At 48.3% G+C, this 17,504-nt stretch overlaps 2 protein-coding genes across 2 annotated transcripts in view; one reads left to right on the top strand and one right to left on the bottom strand.

The window, feature by feature from the left end:
* The window catches only part of LOC309522715 (plexin-A3-like), a gene marked incomplete at its 5' end in the record, with an annotated part of 112,880 nt that extends 112,133 nt beyond the window's left edge, over positions 1-747 (bottom strand). The window contains 2 exons of the mRNA XM_082206183.1: positions 2-328; positions 739-747. Coding sequence (XP_082062309.1) covers positions 2-328; positions 739-747 — 336 coding nt within the window. The remainder of the gene's footprint in view (position 1; positions 329-738) is intronic.
* Positions 226-17,066, top strand: LOC309521707 (deoxyribonuclease-1-like 1). The gene is made up of 10 exons (XM_082204415.1): positions 226-282; positions 3,762-3,943; positions 4,686-4,774; positions 7,013-7,099; positions 8,517-8,629; positions 9,946-10,058; positions 11,172-11,329; positions 11,424-11,520; positions 12,865-15,250; positions 16,027-17,066. The coding sequence occupies exons 2-9, from the start codon at positions 3,800-3,802 to the stop codon at positions 12,997-12,999; spliced, it is 936 nt and encodes a 311-aa protein (XP_082060541.1). The 5' UTR covers positions 226-282; positions 3,762-3,799; the 3' UTR covers positions 13,000-15,250; positions 16,027-17,066.
* The last annotated feature ends 438 nt before the right edge of the window (positions 17,067-17,504 follow it).

Raw genomic sequence — 17,504 nt, 5'->3', positions numbered from 1 at the left:
CAACGCGGTGACCAATATAGGCCGGGCGTGTTCCCCGAGCCTCCCTCGAAAGCGGGGCTCGGGGAGAAGGGGCGCCTGGCGAGGGGGCGAGCGCTCCCTCCTCCCGCCCAGCTGCGCCTCCGCCCTCCTCGCGGCTCCCCGAGTGGCGCCTCCTTCGAGCGCGGGGCTGGACTGGCCCGCCCGCCCGCCCGCCCGCCCGCTCCGCCCGGCTGATCTGCTGCTGCCGCCCGACGGGCGGACGGAGGAAACGGGCAGGGCGCTTCCCTGCGCGCCGCGATGCGGGTGAGAGGCGCGAGGCGAGGCCGGGGGGTCGGAGGGCGGGGAAGGGCTGGGGGGGGGGCGGCCGAAGGGCAAATGCAGGAAACAGCCGCCCTAAGTTGCAGGAAGGGGCGCAGCGGGAAGAGCAGCAGCCGCTGCGTCGGATCCGCCCTTCCCCTTTTGCCTTGACCGCGGCGGGCGCCCAAATGTTCGGCTGCTGGATGGCTCCTCAGCGGAGTGTCTCAGGATCGGGAGCAGCCAGGTCCTTCCCGACAAATTAAAGGACAGTCCGAGACAGGGAGGAAACTTCCTGTTCCTTGGAAATAGACAGGTTAACTTGGAATTAACCCGTTTCCGGATAAGCAGGATTGGTGCATCAGAGCTCTCAGCCAGGCGCACCCGAGATCTAATTATTGATGATGATGATGATGATGATGATTGAGCAGGAAGGTTGTTCTGTCAATAGATTTTGGTACCTACCTTGCACATCGGATGAATCAGGAGTAGTGGCTGGACTCAAACTCATCATCAGCCGTAGCCAGCCTAGCCAATGGTCAGGGATGATGGGAGTTGTAGTCCAGCAATATCTGTGGTGCCGCAGGTTGTCCACACCTGCCATAAACAACTGTGCAGATCTGGCTTAACTGAGAAAAATAATTTGGCATTTGCTCTTACTTTACACACAGTGGGTTCAACACCTGCTATTAATTTATGCAAATTACAGTGGTACCTCTGGTTACATACTTAATTCTTTCTGGAGGTCCGTTCTTAACCTGAAACTGTTCTTAACCTGAGACACCACTTTAGCTAATGGGGCCTCCTGCTGCTGCCACGCTGCCGGAGCACAATTTCTGTTCTCATCCTGAAGCAAAGTACTTAACCCGAGGTACTATTTCTGGGTTAGCGGAGTCTGTAACCTGAAGCGTATGTAACCTGAGGTACCACTGTAAAGCTTTTACTGGTACAGTCAACACAATAGGAAGCCGCACCTCAGTTGTCGAATATTTTGGAAGCCAAACGGGCTTCCGGAACAGATTAGGTTTGACAACCGAGGTCTGGCTGTACTAATAATTCTGCCTGACATTATAAACAGCTAGGAATACAGACGACTGGGTTTCTGTGTTTTGGCTTATGCAGTAATTCTTATTCTGCAGTTTTGGTCCACACAATTAGAGGCTGCTCCTTCTGATGTCGCAGCACACACACACTGGGCACCCACAGTGTAGGGCCCAAGTTGGCACCACTCAGTGGCGTAGCGTGGGGGGTGCAGGGGGGGGGCCGGTCGCACCGGGCGCAACATCTGGGGGGGCGCGCTCGCACTCGCAGCTCTCTGCCCCTACCTGGCTCACTCACTCTAGGGGGCGCAAATTACTTGCCTTGCCCCGGGTGCTGACAACCCACGTTACGCCACTGGCACCACTGCACTGTTGACTTAAGTTCCGCTTGTGGTCTACTAAGACAAGCCAGGTGTCCTCCATCTTAATATTTGTCCTGCTGATTCTTATTGCCTAAGTGTAGAACCTTACATTGAATGAATTTATTATTTTGGTCACAGACCAATTCCAGCTCACATACAAAATCAGGGAAGTCATGAAACACAATAGAACCTTACATTTGTCCCTACTGAAATTCATTTTGTTGGTTTGGGTCCGGTTTTCCAATCTGTTACGGTCCTCTTGAATACTAATTAAGTCTTCTGCAGCATTAGACACCCTCCCAGTTTGTTGTCATCTGCAAATTTGATGAGCATCCCCTCAGTTCCTTCATGCAAGTTGTTTATAAATACAGTGAACAACAACGGGCCCACGACAGAACCCTGCGGTACCCCACTTGTCACTCCCCCCCGAACTACAATTCCCATAATCTCCAGTCATTGGCTATGCTTGCTGGGGCTGATGAAAGTTGTAGTTTAACAGCATCTGGAGTGCCAAAGTTTCCCCACCCCAGTTGTAGACATTATGAAAGAGGAACTTAGCTGTACAGTTGCTGCTCTGGGCAGCACCCACAGAACAAGTGTGGTACTCTTGTGGTCAGACTTAGGACTGAGGAGATCCGAGTTCAAATCCCCACTCAGCCATGAAGCTCACTGGGTGCCTTTGGGGGCAGTTAGGGGCAGTTAGTATCTCTCAGTCAAACCTATCTCATCAAGTTGTTGTATAGATAAAATGTGGAAAAGAAGATGAGAGAACCACAGACTAGCCTGAGAAACCTAGATATCAATGTAATAATACTGTCCAAATGTAAAACAATGTTAACCCTTAATGCAACTTGTGAAAATGCTGTTGGTCTATTCTTGGTCTATATGATTACCTTTCATATTTCTTTGCTTGGCACTGGAGAATGAGACAATAAAAATTGAATATATGATATCTTCTGTAAAAGCTGAGTCACTGAAAAGAAAGATAAGAGTGTGAGAAGCCTCTGTGGGCCAGTGTGGCCTAGTGATTAGAGTCCTAGATTAGAACCTTGGAGACTAGGGTTTAAATCCCTACTTGGCCCTGAATTTCACTGGTTGACTCAGCCTCTACCTCACGTGGCTGCTGTGAGCATTAAATAAGGAAGGGAGAACCATATCTCCCCCCTTGATCTCCTTTAAGGAAAGGTGAGATGTGAAGCAAAAAGGAATAAACAAGAGTATTTGTTTAGTCACATTATTTGTATGTCACCTTTCATTGGACAGGAATGCCAGAAGAAGAGTCCAAAGGCCAATATCGCCCAGCAGAGCAGCTAACCAGAGTCCTGTGGGAACTCCATAAGCAGGGCATGCGTGCAGTAGCCCCCTCCATTCATGGATTGTTTTAGAGTAGCAAATTCCTTAGTTTTACTCTGCGCCGTTTACAGGACTTCCTTTCATCCGAACTGAATTTTCCAACGTTCAGCTTCCCTGAATGCTGAGTTATGCCTGCATGGAAGCTGTAACTTCTAACTTGGAAGCCCCACTCTCTAATTTCAGATAGGAAGCTTGTGAGAGATGCATATAGCCTGCCTTTTTTCGGGAGGCCCTCACCGCATGTTCTGGGGCTGCTGCTGGAGCTCAAGGCAAGTTTTTAGCATCAAAGCAGAAGATAGGTTAAAGGTGTGAATACATTCAACAGATCTTCGTATTTGAAAATAATGCCGCAAAGGGGCCTGACTAACTTCAGTCTCCGGGGGCGGGGGGAATCTTTCTCTCTGCACCATGATCCTGTTTAAAATTGGCACAGCAGGTACCCCCTCCAAGAGGAAAACTGCCTCTGTGCCTGTGCCCCCTGGCTCAAACCAAGCCTTGTCTAGGAGGAGTCTGTTGGCATAAGAATCATGAACTAACACGCTGCTGCTTTCTGCTCTTTCGTTTGTGTTGGTCTTTATTTAGTAGCAGTCATCTCTATATTTAGATTCATCCCAGAAGATTCATGAGTGGCCACTATTGTAGGAGTGATTCCCTCGACAGGCTCCCAGCCACTGCCACCTCCTCCATCGGCCTGCTTTCCCGTCTTTCTCTTATTCACTTTTATCTTGCACAGAATCCGTCTGTAGAAGGAACCTGACTGGATTCCCAAGGATGGAGCCCTCCTGCTTTCTGCGCTTCTTGCCGCTCTTGTTGCTGTGCCCAGCAGGAGCCCCCTTCCGGATCTGTGCCTTCAACACTCAGCGCTTTGCCCAAGGGAAGGCAAGCAAGGCCAGCGTCATGGACACACTTGTCAAGGTGGGGACTTCCAGGCAACCCCCGGTGGGTGCCCTGATTCTTCTGGATGCATGTCGCTTCTGTGGGTTGAATTCCTTCTTTAGACAGGATTTGCTCACATGAACAACGTGTATTAACAAGTTCTAATGGGTGTGGAAGGAGTAGGAAGGACAGGTTAGGAAGAGAAGCCACTAAAGTTAGGTGTAGGGGTGGATCTGCTATGAAACCACCCCTGGTTCAAAGCGCCTAATTCCAGAGGAGCCCTAGAAGTGACTTTAGTCTACAGTGCTTTAAAAAATTGGGTCCAGTAGATCCAATTTGAGGTGCATGACTCAAATTGATTAATTTTTTGTTGTACATATTTTGATAATCCCAAAGTTTTTGAGTAAAGTTGTTGTAAAGGTGTGGCAATCTGTTGTGGAACAACCCCATTGAATAAAATAACAGTGGTTGGTTACCCAGACCTTTTTGCTGGTTGCGAATGGGCCCCCATGGCAGTTCAAGTTTCGGGGCCCCCAAAACATAGGCCCGTCACTGGTTAGGAGCTCCAGGGGAGAGCCAAAGTTCAGTGGTAAGAACACATGCTTTGCAGGCAGAAGGTTCGCCTTTAAATGTGAACTGAATCAGAATTCTCTCCCATTCCCTAGGTATAGCCCAGACACAGATTTACCACCTTGTTTAGGACTAACATGTTGGAGTCTAACAACATTTGGGCTCTCTACCCCTGATATACAAGCTAATGTGTCTCTGTTCCCTCCCACAGATCCTCTCTCGTTGTGATATCGCTGTCCTACAAGAGGTGATGGATGCAAAGGGAAAAGCAGTTCCTGCCTTGGTGGCTGCCCTGAATCGGTGAGTGTGAGTAATATGGGAGAAATGCGACCAGAGGAAGAGGAATCCATGAAGAGATAGTGGAGCAGAAGACAACAGGGCCTTTGGAAAGAATATGGACTGGGAAAGTGAAATGAATGGGAGGAAAGCTGAATAGTTGCATGATGGGAGCAGAGCTGGCCCAGATATTTTGGTGCTTTAGGTGGAAAAACCCTTCCCCCTAAATTGTGTTGGGCATAATTCCCCAGGCTGTTCTGCATGAGTCTCACAGGAATGAGAGTGAGATCTGTGCAAGATTACCAATACCATTTATTTCAATGAGGCTTGTGCAGGAAAATTGCCAGTGTGCTATGCTTTGTCTCATGGCAGGACTGTGTCAGAATGGGGAGGAATGTTGGATATGGTGATGGTGTGTGTGGGTGTGTGGGTGTTTGTACACACTAACCCCCAGAGCCAGGCAGTAAACAGAATACAGTGGTACCTCTGGTTACGAACTTAATTTGTTCCAGAGGTCCGTTCTTAACCTGAGGTGCCACTTTAGCTAATGGGGCCTCCCACTGCCACCCCGCTGCTGGTGCACGATTTCTGTTCTCTTCCTGAGGTAAAGTTCTTAACCCGAGGTACTACTTCCGCGTTAGCAGAGTCTGTAACCCGAAGTGTTTGTAACCCAAGATACCACTGTACCAGCTAAGGAACCCCACTGGGTTCATAGCTCTGAGGCTCATGCTGGTAGTCAGGGGAACTACTGAACCCAAGGCCAGCCAGCAGGAGCTCATCGAACCTGATGCACAGCACCCGGGCACATAAAACCAGCACCAGGACTCTCACAGGTGCCTTCCTGTGGGCCCAAAAAACAGAGTGCCTCGCGCAGTACCTCACCAGTCCACAGCCCAGGGAATGCATCAGGTGGGAAGCTATGGAACATGGGAGCGTGCTTGTCTTCAGAGGGGAGGATTGTCCCTTTAAGAGGCTCTTCTTTTCCATAAGGGGGCAGAGCATAGGAGAGATGGAGTAGACAGAAGAAGAGCTCGGTTCACTTCCAACCTTTGTTGGAACAAGTTGCTTCCTAGAAGTTCTCCTTATGTTGTCCTACTCCAAACTATAATGTGGTGAGAATAGTAAGTGCCCACCTTTTCACATGGCCAGGGCTTTCTCGGCTGCGGCTCCAACCTGGTGGAACGCTCTGTCACAAGAGACTAGGGCCCTGCGGGACCTAACATCTTTCCGCAGGGCCTGCAAGACAGAGCTGTTCCACCAGGTCTTTTGTCAGGGCGCAGCCTGACTCACTCCTCTGGCAATCTGCACAGAATTTTGCTTAACGGTTGCCATCAATTTGATTTTAATTAATTTTTATAATGAAATGTTTTTAGAATGTTGGATTATTTGATTGTTGTTAGCTGCCCTGAGCCCGGCTTCAGCTGGGGAGGGCGGGATATAAATAAATTATTATTATTATTATTATTATTATTATTATTATTATTATTATTATTATGGAAGGCAAGGCTATCAGCGGTTACAAGCCATGGTAGCTATGATCTTCCTCCATGGTTGGAGGCAGCAGTTTTTTCTGAATACCAGTTGCTGGAAACCACAGATCCTGCTTCTGGATTTCCCATAGACATCTGGTTGGCCATTGTGGGAAAAGGATGCTAGACTAGATGGGCCTTTGACCTGATTCAGCTTGGCTCTTGTGTTCTCACCTTCCAGTAGCTCCTGGAGTATCAAGGGACTGAGGTCCAAGAGTTGACACATACCTTAGGTGGGAGTAGAGGAGCAAGTCACACAGGCTAGTGGTTCTCCACAGCAGCACAGTGACCATACTGAGGGAGAACACTGGATCTGGGAGCTTTATTGTTGGCAGCAGCAGAGGATTGGTTCTCCTGAATCACCCTACTCCCAGGACCAAGAGGATTCTGGACTGTAATGATGGTGTCCTGGCCTGAACTGCCTGAAGCTCCCTCCTCTGACCTGGGTGGTGCAGGAAGCGAGTGTCTGACTTGCAAAACTCCCACATTGCCTTATAGTAGGGCTGGAGAACCTGTGGCCCTCCAGATGTTGTTGGAATTAACTCCCATCAGCCCCAGCCAACAAAGGCCAATGATCAGGGATGGTAGTTGTAGTTCAATAGCTAGAGGAATACAGGTTTTCCATTCCTACTTTACAGTGAGACTGTTTCTCTATATATCCACTCACTGGCTGAAGTGCTTTTTATATATCCACGAATATTTTCAATGCAACTGAATTCTCTTTTCCTGTCAGGTATCATAGTTCTAGTCCCTATACCTACCTCACCAGCCCTCTCCTGGGCCGGAACAACTACCAAGAACGCTATGTATTCATATACAGGTGAGTGTCATGAGTGTGAGTGTGCATTTAGATGATGATGGTGATGAATTAACGTTTATATAGTGATTTTTAGTACATATTATAGAGCTTTTAACTACATTATCTCAGATATCCTTTACAATGCTGTAAGATTTGGAGAAAATAATACTAACCTATCACAAATGGGAGATTGGAGGCTGACAGAATAGAAGCTTGGGGTATGTCACACTTTTAAATTGTGTCTTACTCCCCATCTTCAGAGGTTGAGGCTGTGGGTTCAGAGGAGACACCAGACTGCCCTGGAAGCTCTGGCACAAGAGGAGCCTGTTTTTGCCAGCACCTTTCTAGCACTTATTGCCTTGTTCTACCTTGACTTACCGTACCTTCCTTTGCTTTGCCAGAGCCTGGACTTTGCTTTATCTTGCCTTGCTTTGCTTGACTCTGTGCTGCCTTGGCCGAACCCTGGACTTTACCCTGCTCTGCTGGACCTTGAACTCCTGTCCTGCTTCTGCCAGAACTTTCATGCTGCTGTGGCCATCACTTGGAACAGAACCAGGTTATTTGAGGGAGGGCCTTCTCCTGTACAAACCATCCAGGTCACTGTGGTCTGCAGATGGGGCTTTCATGACTGTGCCACATTTTTAAAATGCAGAAATAATGAGACCCTTTTATTGTGAGAAAAAAGCAATGGTTGGTGCCCAACATAGGATGTGCTATTCACCTTGGTGAGGGCTCTGCATCAATTTCCTGCCCCACATATTGTCCTTAATTGTAATCCCCACAGATGCAAGGAGTCAAGTTTCTCTCTTTGCAAATATCCACCACTTATTTCACCCTTATTCGCTAGAATAATGTGAAATAAATTATTCCTTTTGTTGCTCACACAGCGCTGTCTCTGTAGGTACAATCTAGCCTTCCGCTTCACTCTGGGTGCTTCCAAACTGTTGTTGTGTAGGACTCAATCGCATATTGGCCACTTCAGGTTGCACAATTGCAGTTGATTGGAAAGTGTTGTACAACAAACCCACATCCCTAAAAGATTTGACTCTTTATGATCAGAAAACTGATACGGAAATGTACTGGAAAGTGTGCTTTAAACACAATGTCATCTAATCTCCCTGTAAACAAAGCAGCCTCAATTAAAATGCCATTTGGAAGCAGCCCATGTGTTTTCCCTGCTGTAAGCCTGTGATGGGAGCCTTGCCAGGGAGTCATAATAATAATTACTACTACTACTACTAATATTTATATGAATACCTACTGAGACAATCCACAAAAAGCAATTGTATCATAATGAATTACTGTTGAAACAATAAATATTTTGGGGGGAGGGTGCCAAATTTTGTCCTCGCTCAGAGCACCACATTAAAGTCCACCCCTGCATACTTTCACCTCTTCCCTGGGGCCAGAGTTATTTCTGTATTCTCCCCTCCCCTAGGGAACAGAAGACTCGGATGCTGGACTTCTACTCCTACGAAGACAGACATCCAGACCGGCCTGATGTCTTCGCTCGCGAGCCCTTCATCGTCCGCGTCAGCATTCCAAACAAAAGTAAGGGGCCCAGGACATCTCAGGATTTCTCTTTCTTCATGGGGGAGAGTGGGGAGCTAGAACTTCCAGAGGGTGATATCTGGCTTTGATATCCATTTTGTTTTATGGAAAGAAGAAGGGTTGGATGCTATTCTGGAGGAAGGGTTTTGCATGTGGGTTAAACCACAGAGCCTAGGACTTGCTGATCAGAAGGTCGGCGGTTCGAATCCCCGCGATGGGGTGAGCTCCCGTTGCTTGGTCCCAGCTCCTGCTAACCTAGCAGTTCAAAAGCACATCAAAGTACAAGTAGATAAATAGGTACCGCTCTGGCGGGAAGGTAAACGGCTTTTCCGTGCGCTGCTCTGGTTCGCCAGAAGCCGCTTAGTCACACCAGCTCCCTCGGCCAGTAAAGCGAGATGAGCGCAGAAACCCCAGTCGGCCACGACTGGACCTAATGGTCAGGGGTCCCTTTACCCTTTACCTATAAAATTGATTAGGTGCAGAATCAGAAATCTTTCCTCTTCTTCCTCTTCCTCTTCCTCTTCTTCTTCCTCTTTCTTTTTTCTTTATTTAATCTCTTTTAGTTTTTAATATTAAAAATGCTTGGTATTTGATGTTAACTTTGGTGTATTATTTTTTCTCTTTTTTCCAAGCACTAATAAAAAAACATTATAATAAAATAATAAAAAAGAGGGCTGAGAGTTATTAGGAGACTCCTATTCCCCTTACAGAGCTAGAGTTTCCAGAGTTCTCTGGAAAGAAGGATTGACTGTTAAACAACTCTGAGAATTGTAGCTCTGCGAGGATATTGGGGGAGTGGTCTCCTCTCAGCAGCCTTAGCAGACTATAGTTCCCAGGATGATTGGGGGGGGGTGTTGAAAGCCATGACTATTTAAAGTGGCATGATACTGCTTTAAACCTATAGTGTAGATGCAGTCTAAGAGACCACCTACTTTCCTCCTGCATTTTCTCAGATCATCCAAGCAAACATCTGTTGACAATAGCATTCATACAGCATGACTAGTTTGGACATAATAGAAAACCATGGGTTTTTGTTATGTGAACAAGCTGCAACAAACCTTGTTTTTGTGTATTCCACATTCTGCTTTATCATATGCTAGAGTAGGAAATCAGAAGTATCCAGACAGACCATAGTTCTTGTGATGTATGAACTCAGGGAAATGTGATTTGCTCAAATTATGTTTAGTGAGAACAAGCCAGGATCAAAATGGTGGTTTCAGATCTTGTTTTGTTTTCAAACCGTAGGGGCTATATTGAGTTGGAATTCCAAGTTGCCTAGATTACTCTGTACCTTTTTCTCCATTTCCATTCTTGAGAACTCAAGGAGCTGGTGTTGATCCCACAGCACACAATGCCCAAGGCAGCTGAAACTGAAATAGATGCTCTCTATGATGTTTTCCTGAGTGTGAAGGAACGCTGGGGCACAGAGGTAAGGGATGGGGACTTGCAAGGGAGCTGAGGTTTACGAGAATGGCAGGGGATTTGCTGTCTCACCGTGCATCTACATGGGAAATTTTTCTGCTGCTTCACTGCTGCAGCTACTACTGACCATGTCCAGCCATTGTAAAGTTTGCAGTCTTGTTGACCATTGGTAGATATCATGGACTGGCTGGAAGCAGAGGAGTCATGGGAAGCACCAGCTGGGGAACCCCAAGGGGAAGAAGGCTCAGAGCCAGGGGAGTGGTTCTGGGATGGCGATGAGTGGTCAGAGGGAGCAGTCTGGGAGGAGGTGTCAGAAGCTGAAGAGGTCACAGGGTTTAGTGAGCAGGAAGAGGCTGTGGCAGAGAGCAGTCCAAAATCAGAGGTATAAGTGGAAGTTGGGGAGGGGGGAGAGGCAGAGTTCAGGCAGGCTGCCGAAGAAGCCAAGGACTCTCCCCCTCAAACTACAACCAGCCCCTCTTTCCCCGGGTCTCCCAGAAAGCAAAAAGGGCAGAGCAAAGACAGACAAGGCAAAAAAGTCTCAGACTGCTTGGGAAGGACCAGGGTGTGTGTGAGAGAGAGAGACTTAGAGAGCAGTGGGAAGGCAGGGATCTTCAGTCCTCACAACTGCCCCATTGTGGCAAGACCTAGTTGGAAGAATTGCTGTGGTCATTAGGCCTGAGCTGTTTTGTTTCTTTGAATAAAGAGTTAACTTCACTGACACCTTGTAAGTTATTGCTGACTGGCAAACGGCTTCCACCTTGACAGTAGATTCTGCCATATTGGAAATATGTTTGGATGAAGCCTGAGATGCCACCACAACCAATACAGCTTGCATCTCAGACAGAGCACAAGGCAAGATGTTGAGCCCAGTATATGAGATAGCACATATTGGAGAAGCTGGTCCTTTAGGTAACCAGGCCCCAGGCGGTTAGGTTTCCTGTCCTGCTCCTTGACATAAAAAGTTCCTCTCCCCTAATCTGAAGGACAAACACCATCTCTGCTTGAGAACCTGGCAACTGCTTATTTTCCAACCAGCATCTCTTTTCTGCTCTCACTAATCCCGTTGCTCACTTAATGAATCTTGGCCAGCTGATTTTTTCTCTTTCTTATTCGTCCCCAGGATATGATTTTCTTGGGTGATTTCAATGCTGACTGTGGCTATGTGGCAAAGAAACGCTGGGGACAAATCCGCCTACGCCAAGACCCTGGCTTTCATTGGCTCATCGGTGACAATGCCGACACCACCGTTCGGGACACAACCCACTGTGCCTATGACAGGTGAGATCCTGGAACCAGCCTTGCTGGTCAGGGGATGAATTGCATGATCCACTCTACTTTAACCCATGCCTCGCTCTTCCTTACACCTAAACAGGATTGTGGTCCATGGAGAACGCTGCCTGGCTGCTGTGGTGCCTGGATCTGCTCAGCCCTTCAACTTTGCCAAAGAATTTGGGCTCTCAGAAGCAGAGGTACTTGGAAATTCCTGTTGGGAGGGGGAAATTGCTTGCTGATAAGCACATAGTACGGTATGTTTCCACATGCACTGGGCCGGTGACATGTTGGGACAGCCCCATCGTCATCATGGCAGCCATGAAGTCCTGAGCCAGTTGCTTTGGCATGAATGTTGAAGTCCCACAGAACCAGCAGCCTGGGAGTCCTCAACACCGCCTCTGAGACCAGCTCTGTCAATTCAGGCAGGGAGACTGCTGGGCGGTAAACCAGCAGAATCCCTAATCTGTCCTGATTGCCCAGTGCCAGGATCCCCCCGACTGGACAGAAAGCCTGGAGAGAGAAATGAAATCTCTATAGACCACAGCAACTCCCCTCCCTGACCCTCAAGTCTGCCCTGATGTTGCACCACGTACCCAGGCTGGCATAGCTGGGTGAGGCCAACTCCACCCTGCACACCCACCCAGGTCTCAGTGATACAGAGCAGGTTGGCCTCTGCCTCTGCCGTGTGCCCCTTACCTGCCCTGTCCCCCCCCCACACCCAGAGCCACTGTGATTGGGGTCACCTCTGCCTTCCCCAGCTCCTCTTTACCCAGAACACATTCTACATTCCTTATTTTAAATCAACAAAACCCCCAAATTTCAAAACACATGTTAGTAGTAGTTAAAACAATTTAAAACATTTTAAACAATTAGGGCAATAATAACAGCAGTGCAAACCCCCAACAAATGCCCCTAACAATATCCGAACCCAAGAGTCTGTTCAGCCCCCTTAGCTTTGCTGCTGGAGTCAGTCAGTGGAAAAGCCCTGCAAGGCAGGGAGTAGGTCTTCCAGGACTGACAGCCAAGGTGGTTGATGCTTCTTGCTTACCTGGAATGGAGGGTGTGTGATTGCATGTAGAAACTCTCCTAAAGTACAAAAAATTACACTATTCATTCTTGCATTTCCCCCTACCTTTTCCTCCAAGGAGTTCAAGGGGGCATATGCAGTTCTCCCTCTCAACCCCCACAACATCCCTGTGAGGTCGTTTAGGCTAAGAGGCAGCGATTGACGCAAGGTCACCCAGTGAGCTTCATGGCCAAGTGGGGATTTGAACCCTGGTCTCACAGGTCCTAGTCCGACCCTCTAACCACTACACCATACTAGCGCTCAGTTGCTCCTCCCACTTCTGCTACTGTCCCCACCCACCAGCCCTCAAGCTGAAGAAGGTTCCCCACTCCTGATCTAGAGGGTTACAGGGTTGCCCATGCCTGCATTAAAGCACTGGAATCTGCTACGGAAAGGAACCCTTTTTTTGTACAGGGAATAGAAACCAGATCTCTTGCTGCCCAGGTCCTCATTTTCTCTTTATCTGCTGTTTCAGGCTTTGGAGATCAGCGACCATTATCCTGTAGAGGTGGAACTGAACAGAGCCCATTGGAGATGCCAGCAAGCCAGTCCAGCTGGCCTTGTGCTGCTGGCCTTAGTCATGCTGGCTGGCTCAGGATATGGCATCTAAAGCTGTTCTGATACCAGGGGTCCAAATGCTGGTGGCTGCCTTGACTCTACAGTGACAGAAGTGTAGAACTGCCAAGAGGATTCCCTTTATATACATGAGAATGGATGGCTTGCCTGTGGTCTCCCATGGAGTGTGCTTTGACGTGGGACTTTCACAGTTCACACTTGGTCAGCTAGCATATTTTTGTTGCCCCTGCAGTCCAGTACAAGCAGATTTCAAACACTGGAGGAAGCAATATATTGGTGCAGTCGGAGCTCCCTCTGCAGCAGAAGGGAACGTGTATCTTTCAGCACAACTGGACCACTTATAGGAAGGTGAATTCTGTCTGGCAACTGCACCAAAGAAGAATTGCATGGATTTTCAGGCACCCTCATTCTCTTGCAGAGTCCAGGCTTCCCAGGACCAGATCTGGGTACTGTTTCAAGCTGCTTCAGAAATTTGCAAAAAGGGAATCAGCTGGCTGCTGATGAAAGTTTGTGTCACTGCTCAGTTACAATCAAAGAATTGGGATGGGCCTTGAAAAGGGCCAACAAATCATCTGACCTTTTGCCAGAAGGACCTATCCACACACAGTACAGACATGGGACTGTACCATTCTGGACTACAGGTGGGGTTTATTGAAACTGAATGCTGCTCTGTGTAAAAAAACTGCCTCTCTGTGAAAAGCTGGCATATCAGAGAGAAGGAGGCCTCATCTGCACCATTTAAAGCAGGATCACAGCACCTTAATCAGCCATGGTTTCCCCCAAAGCATCCTAAGGGGAGTAGTAAGTTAAGAGTGTTGAGAGTTGCTAGGAAGCCCCTGTTCCTCTCACAGAGCTACAATTCCCAGAGTTCCCTGGGCAGAGGGATTGACTGTTAAACTAGTCTGAAAATTGTAGCTCTGGAAGGAGAATTGAGGTTGCTCCTTGTAATTCTCAGCACCCTCAAGAAACTGGAGCTCCCAGGATTGTTTGGGGGAAGCCATGGTTGTTTCAAGTGGCATGATACTACAGCCAGAGCCAGAAGCTGCTATCATTCTCCCTGTTGTGTTAATTCCCAGGGTGCAGGGAGGGGGTTTTTTTATAGGAGGTGGAGCCTACCTGCATTTTAAAGTAGCACAGTCCCAATAAAGCTTCACGGAGGACTTTTTCCACATGAGTAAATCTCAATGCCTAACCTAAAAAAAGTCTTCCAAGCAGAGGCGTAGGAAGGGGGGGCAGGGGGAGCAGGCCTTCCCGGGTGCCCTCACTGAGGGGGGGTGACATTCGGTTCACCGCCCACCCATGACTCCCAAGCCTACCCCGAGCCTTTGGAGTAAGGGGGGGGCTGGGCCACATTCCCCCCTTCCCCCTTTGTTTTGACAGCTTGGGGGAGGCTTGGGAGTTGCGGGCAGGCAACATGCTGAATGTCTGCCATGGACAGCTTGCTCCGCCCCCATCAGCAGCTTGCTCCGCCCCTGGCTGCAGGGTGCATGCGCCACTCCAGGCACCCTCCGCGCCATGCCCCCCTTGGGAGCGCACCCACCCTGGGCAGTGTGGGAATATGCTGTGCCACGGCTTCCAAGCCAAAAAACATAAGCAGAACCTCACCACCTTTCTAATCCTCCTCCTACTGCTTCCTAAAGTTCTCTTTAGGAAGAACTATTAATGAAGTGCAGCCGAGATCTACCTCTCAGTCGCTTAAATAATGTACCTCTTGTACTTCTTCCTCACCCACAATTGATAGGGTGATCTATCAGCAGGTCAGCGTGCTCAATGATCAGGCTTTTCCCTCCCTCCCTTTTTTAAAAATAAGAACAGGTCATATGTGCTATTCTTCCTGAAAAACAGGGCAGTCTAGGTGAAAGAGAAAATGGTAAAGGACATACAAAGAGGAACCGTGTTCTCAGAATGGGAAGTAGCACTGAAACTTCTTGCCATTTTTGACTCAGGGAACATTCTCATAAGCAACAATATGACAAAGCTCTCTCTCCCCCCCCCCTTGTGTGTGTGTGTGTCTATGTGTGTGTGACAGAGAGAGCACATTGTGTAATCTCATCCTCTTACGCTATAGGAATCAGTAGATGCCTATTTTCTCCTGTATAAAGAGGTGCACAGTAACATAGGAAGATGCTTTAATGATGACTCAAACCACTTGTCTGTCAGTCTTCTCCGGTTGTGGCTCTGTGGGGCTTCAGGCAGGGGTCTGGCCCAGTCCTGCCTGGAGAGGCTGGGGACTGAACATGGGAATTTTGCTTGTACAGTGGTACCTCAGGTTACATACACTTCAGGTTACATACTGTCAGAGTTGCTCCCCGATCCTAGCTCACAGAGGATCACGCTAGCCAGCGATCATTAAGTAAAGTCTTTATTGAGTTACAGTTTCCATTCTCAAGCTGCTGCGTGCAACTCTACGTCTTATGTCTAGATCGGCGAAGCTCCGTCTGAGTCTCCGCCCCTTGTGCACCAACTTAATATCCTAGCCCTGCTCCACCTTTTCCGCCTGACTGTTCTCCTCTGGGTCCCTCTGCCCCCCGGGGTCTCCTCCCTCCGGGACTCCTCCGACGCCGACCCCCCGGACCCTTCTGTCTCCTTGCGCCGGGCTTTAGGACCTGGCTCCTTCTCCGGGCTGCCTACTGCGTCACTTTCCTGTGCATTTGAACTTGGCGCGCGCGCCCAACCTTCCACTTTCCGTCTGACCGTTTCTTCGCTCCCTGATGGAGGTGTGGCCACTCCTGACTCGTGCCCTCCCTCCTGTTGTGAGCTGCCAGCACTTGATCCCTGGCTCCCTTCCTCTTCCCTGCTCTCTGGCGGTGACACTGGTCCCGATCTCCAACTGCTCCCCTCTGAGTCCCCTCTGGCTTTATCTTCCTGGGGTGTCCCCCTAGGCTCCCCCCTTGCCCTGGCCACTGGTGCTCCTTTCTGTGAATCTTCTGATTCACTGGAAAGACTCGGAGATCTCGGGTCGTCGTCATCACTCATCTTTTCTTCTGCCTCCTCCCCCTCGCTCTCTGTTTCCTCCCTTGCCCTTGCCTCTGCTCCTGAACCCCTGACACATACGCTTCAGGTTACAGACTCCACTAACCCAGAAATAGTACCTCGGGTTAAGAACTTTGCTTCAGGATGAGAACAGAAATCGTGCTCCGGCAGCGTGGCAGTAGCAGGAGGCCCCATTAGCTAAAGTGGTGCTTCAGGTTAAGAACAGTTTCAGGTTAAGAACGGACCTCCGGAACGAATTAAGTACGTAACCAGAGGTACCACTGTAAAGCATGTGTTCTGCCACTGAGCCACAGCCCTCCCCTATCATTCTGATTTCTAAGTTGCATTAAAGGACAGCTTTGAAGCTGACAAGACCAAACACACAGTTTAGAAGGCTGTGCCATAAATCAGGTGCTATGGATTTTTCAGTTGCTTTGTTTTCGGCTGTGGGTCGGTTCCCTCTCTTTCTAGGAAGAGACGTATAAAGAGGGTTGGATATGGATTACAGTATATATGTTAGTAGAATTTTCATGCAGTAGAAACTCTAAACTCAATGATAAAAAGCAAATGCTTTTTGTGATGTTCTATAATGGTTTTCTGTAGCCTATCTTGGGTCATGATTGAACTAAACTTCAAAATATAATTGGTTTAAATAAGGAACATTTTCCAGGGGGGTAGTCATGTTAGTCTGCTGCTGCAGCAGCAACAAAAAGACTTGTGGCACTTTAAGATGTAATCCCTTTTATTACAGCAAAACCTTTCATGGGGTGTAATCTTCAGGTATGGGCAACAAATGTAAGGATGGAAGTGAACTGCAATGGAATACAAAAAGTACAGTCTGACAATTCAACTAGAGCTTGAATGTATGCAAAATGAGGAACATTTAATCCAAGCCAAAATGGTGCAGCTTGGTTTCAGTGGTCCTCAGCAAGGTTCAAAAAATACATCAACAAATGGACCTTCTCACCTTGACCATTTCCAATGAAGACCCTCCAAAAGATTTGTCCTGATAGGACAGTATAACATTTAAAAATGTATATACACATAGCAGTGCGGCCTCTGTATACCATGCACCTGTGCTTTAATTGTACCAACAGAAAAATCTGAAATGATCAATAAAATCATGAACAAAAGATAACTGCTAGATGTGATTTAATCAGAGAGAAATGCAAAAAGCAGATATCAGGGGTTGGTCAGCAATAGATCACACAGAATAAGTGAAATCTTTCTTAGAAGAAACAAGATCTGCTCAGGAGTTCCAGGCCCAATGGGCACAGCAAATCTACTTGGTAGATCTTGCCTCTATGAGGCAGTTGTGGGACTGAAGGTCCCTGCCTTCCCCCAGCTGCCTGTCTCTTCCTCTCCCACAATTTGAGACTGTGCTGGCGTGCCTGCCTTTGCTTCTCCCCCGTCATCCTTCTTCTAGTCCTGGGAGGTCAGGGAAGAAGGTAGCTTGTCACACCAAGAGCAGGGGAACTCCTGGCTTCTTCACCAGCCTCACTCATCTCTGCCTCTCTGGCCTCCCCTCTTGCTTCTGCACGTCTCTCTGCCACAGACTCCCTGCTC

Source organism: Podarcis vaucheri, assembly GCF_965113315.1.
Source record: "Podarcis vaucheri genome assembly, chromosome: 17".
NCBI lineage: Eukaryota > Metazoa > Chordata > Lepidosauria > Squamata > Lacertidae > Podarcis > Podarcis vaucheri.
Note: the sequence above shows the minus strand (reverse complement) of the source record. Positions and strands in the feature narration are given on the sequence as shown.

What these genes read in the sequence shown, in the direction of transcription:
- LOC309521707 (XM_082204415.1), top strand. Translation starts at nt 3,800, where the DNA reads ATGGAGCCCTCCTGCTTTCTGCGCTTCTTGCCGCTCTTGTTGCTGTGC. An exon ending in ACCCACTGTGCCTATGACAG is followed by an intron (nt 11,330 to 11,423) that starts GTGAGATCCTGG and finishes ACACCTAAACAG; the next exon opens with GATTGTGGTCCATGGAGAAC. An exon ending in TTGGGCTCTCAGAAGCAGAG is followed by an intron (nt 11,521 to 12,864) that starts GTACTTGGAAAT and finishes CTGCTGTTTCAG; the next exon opens with GCTTTGGAGATCAGCGACCA.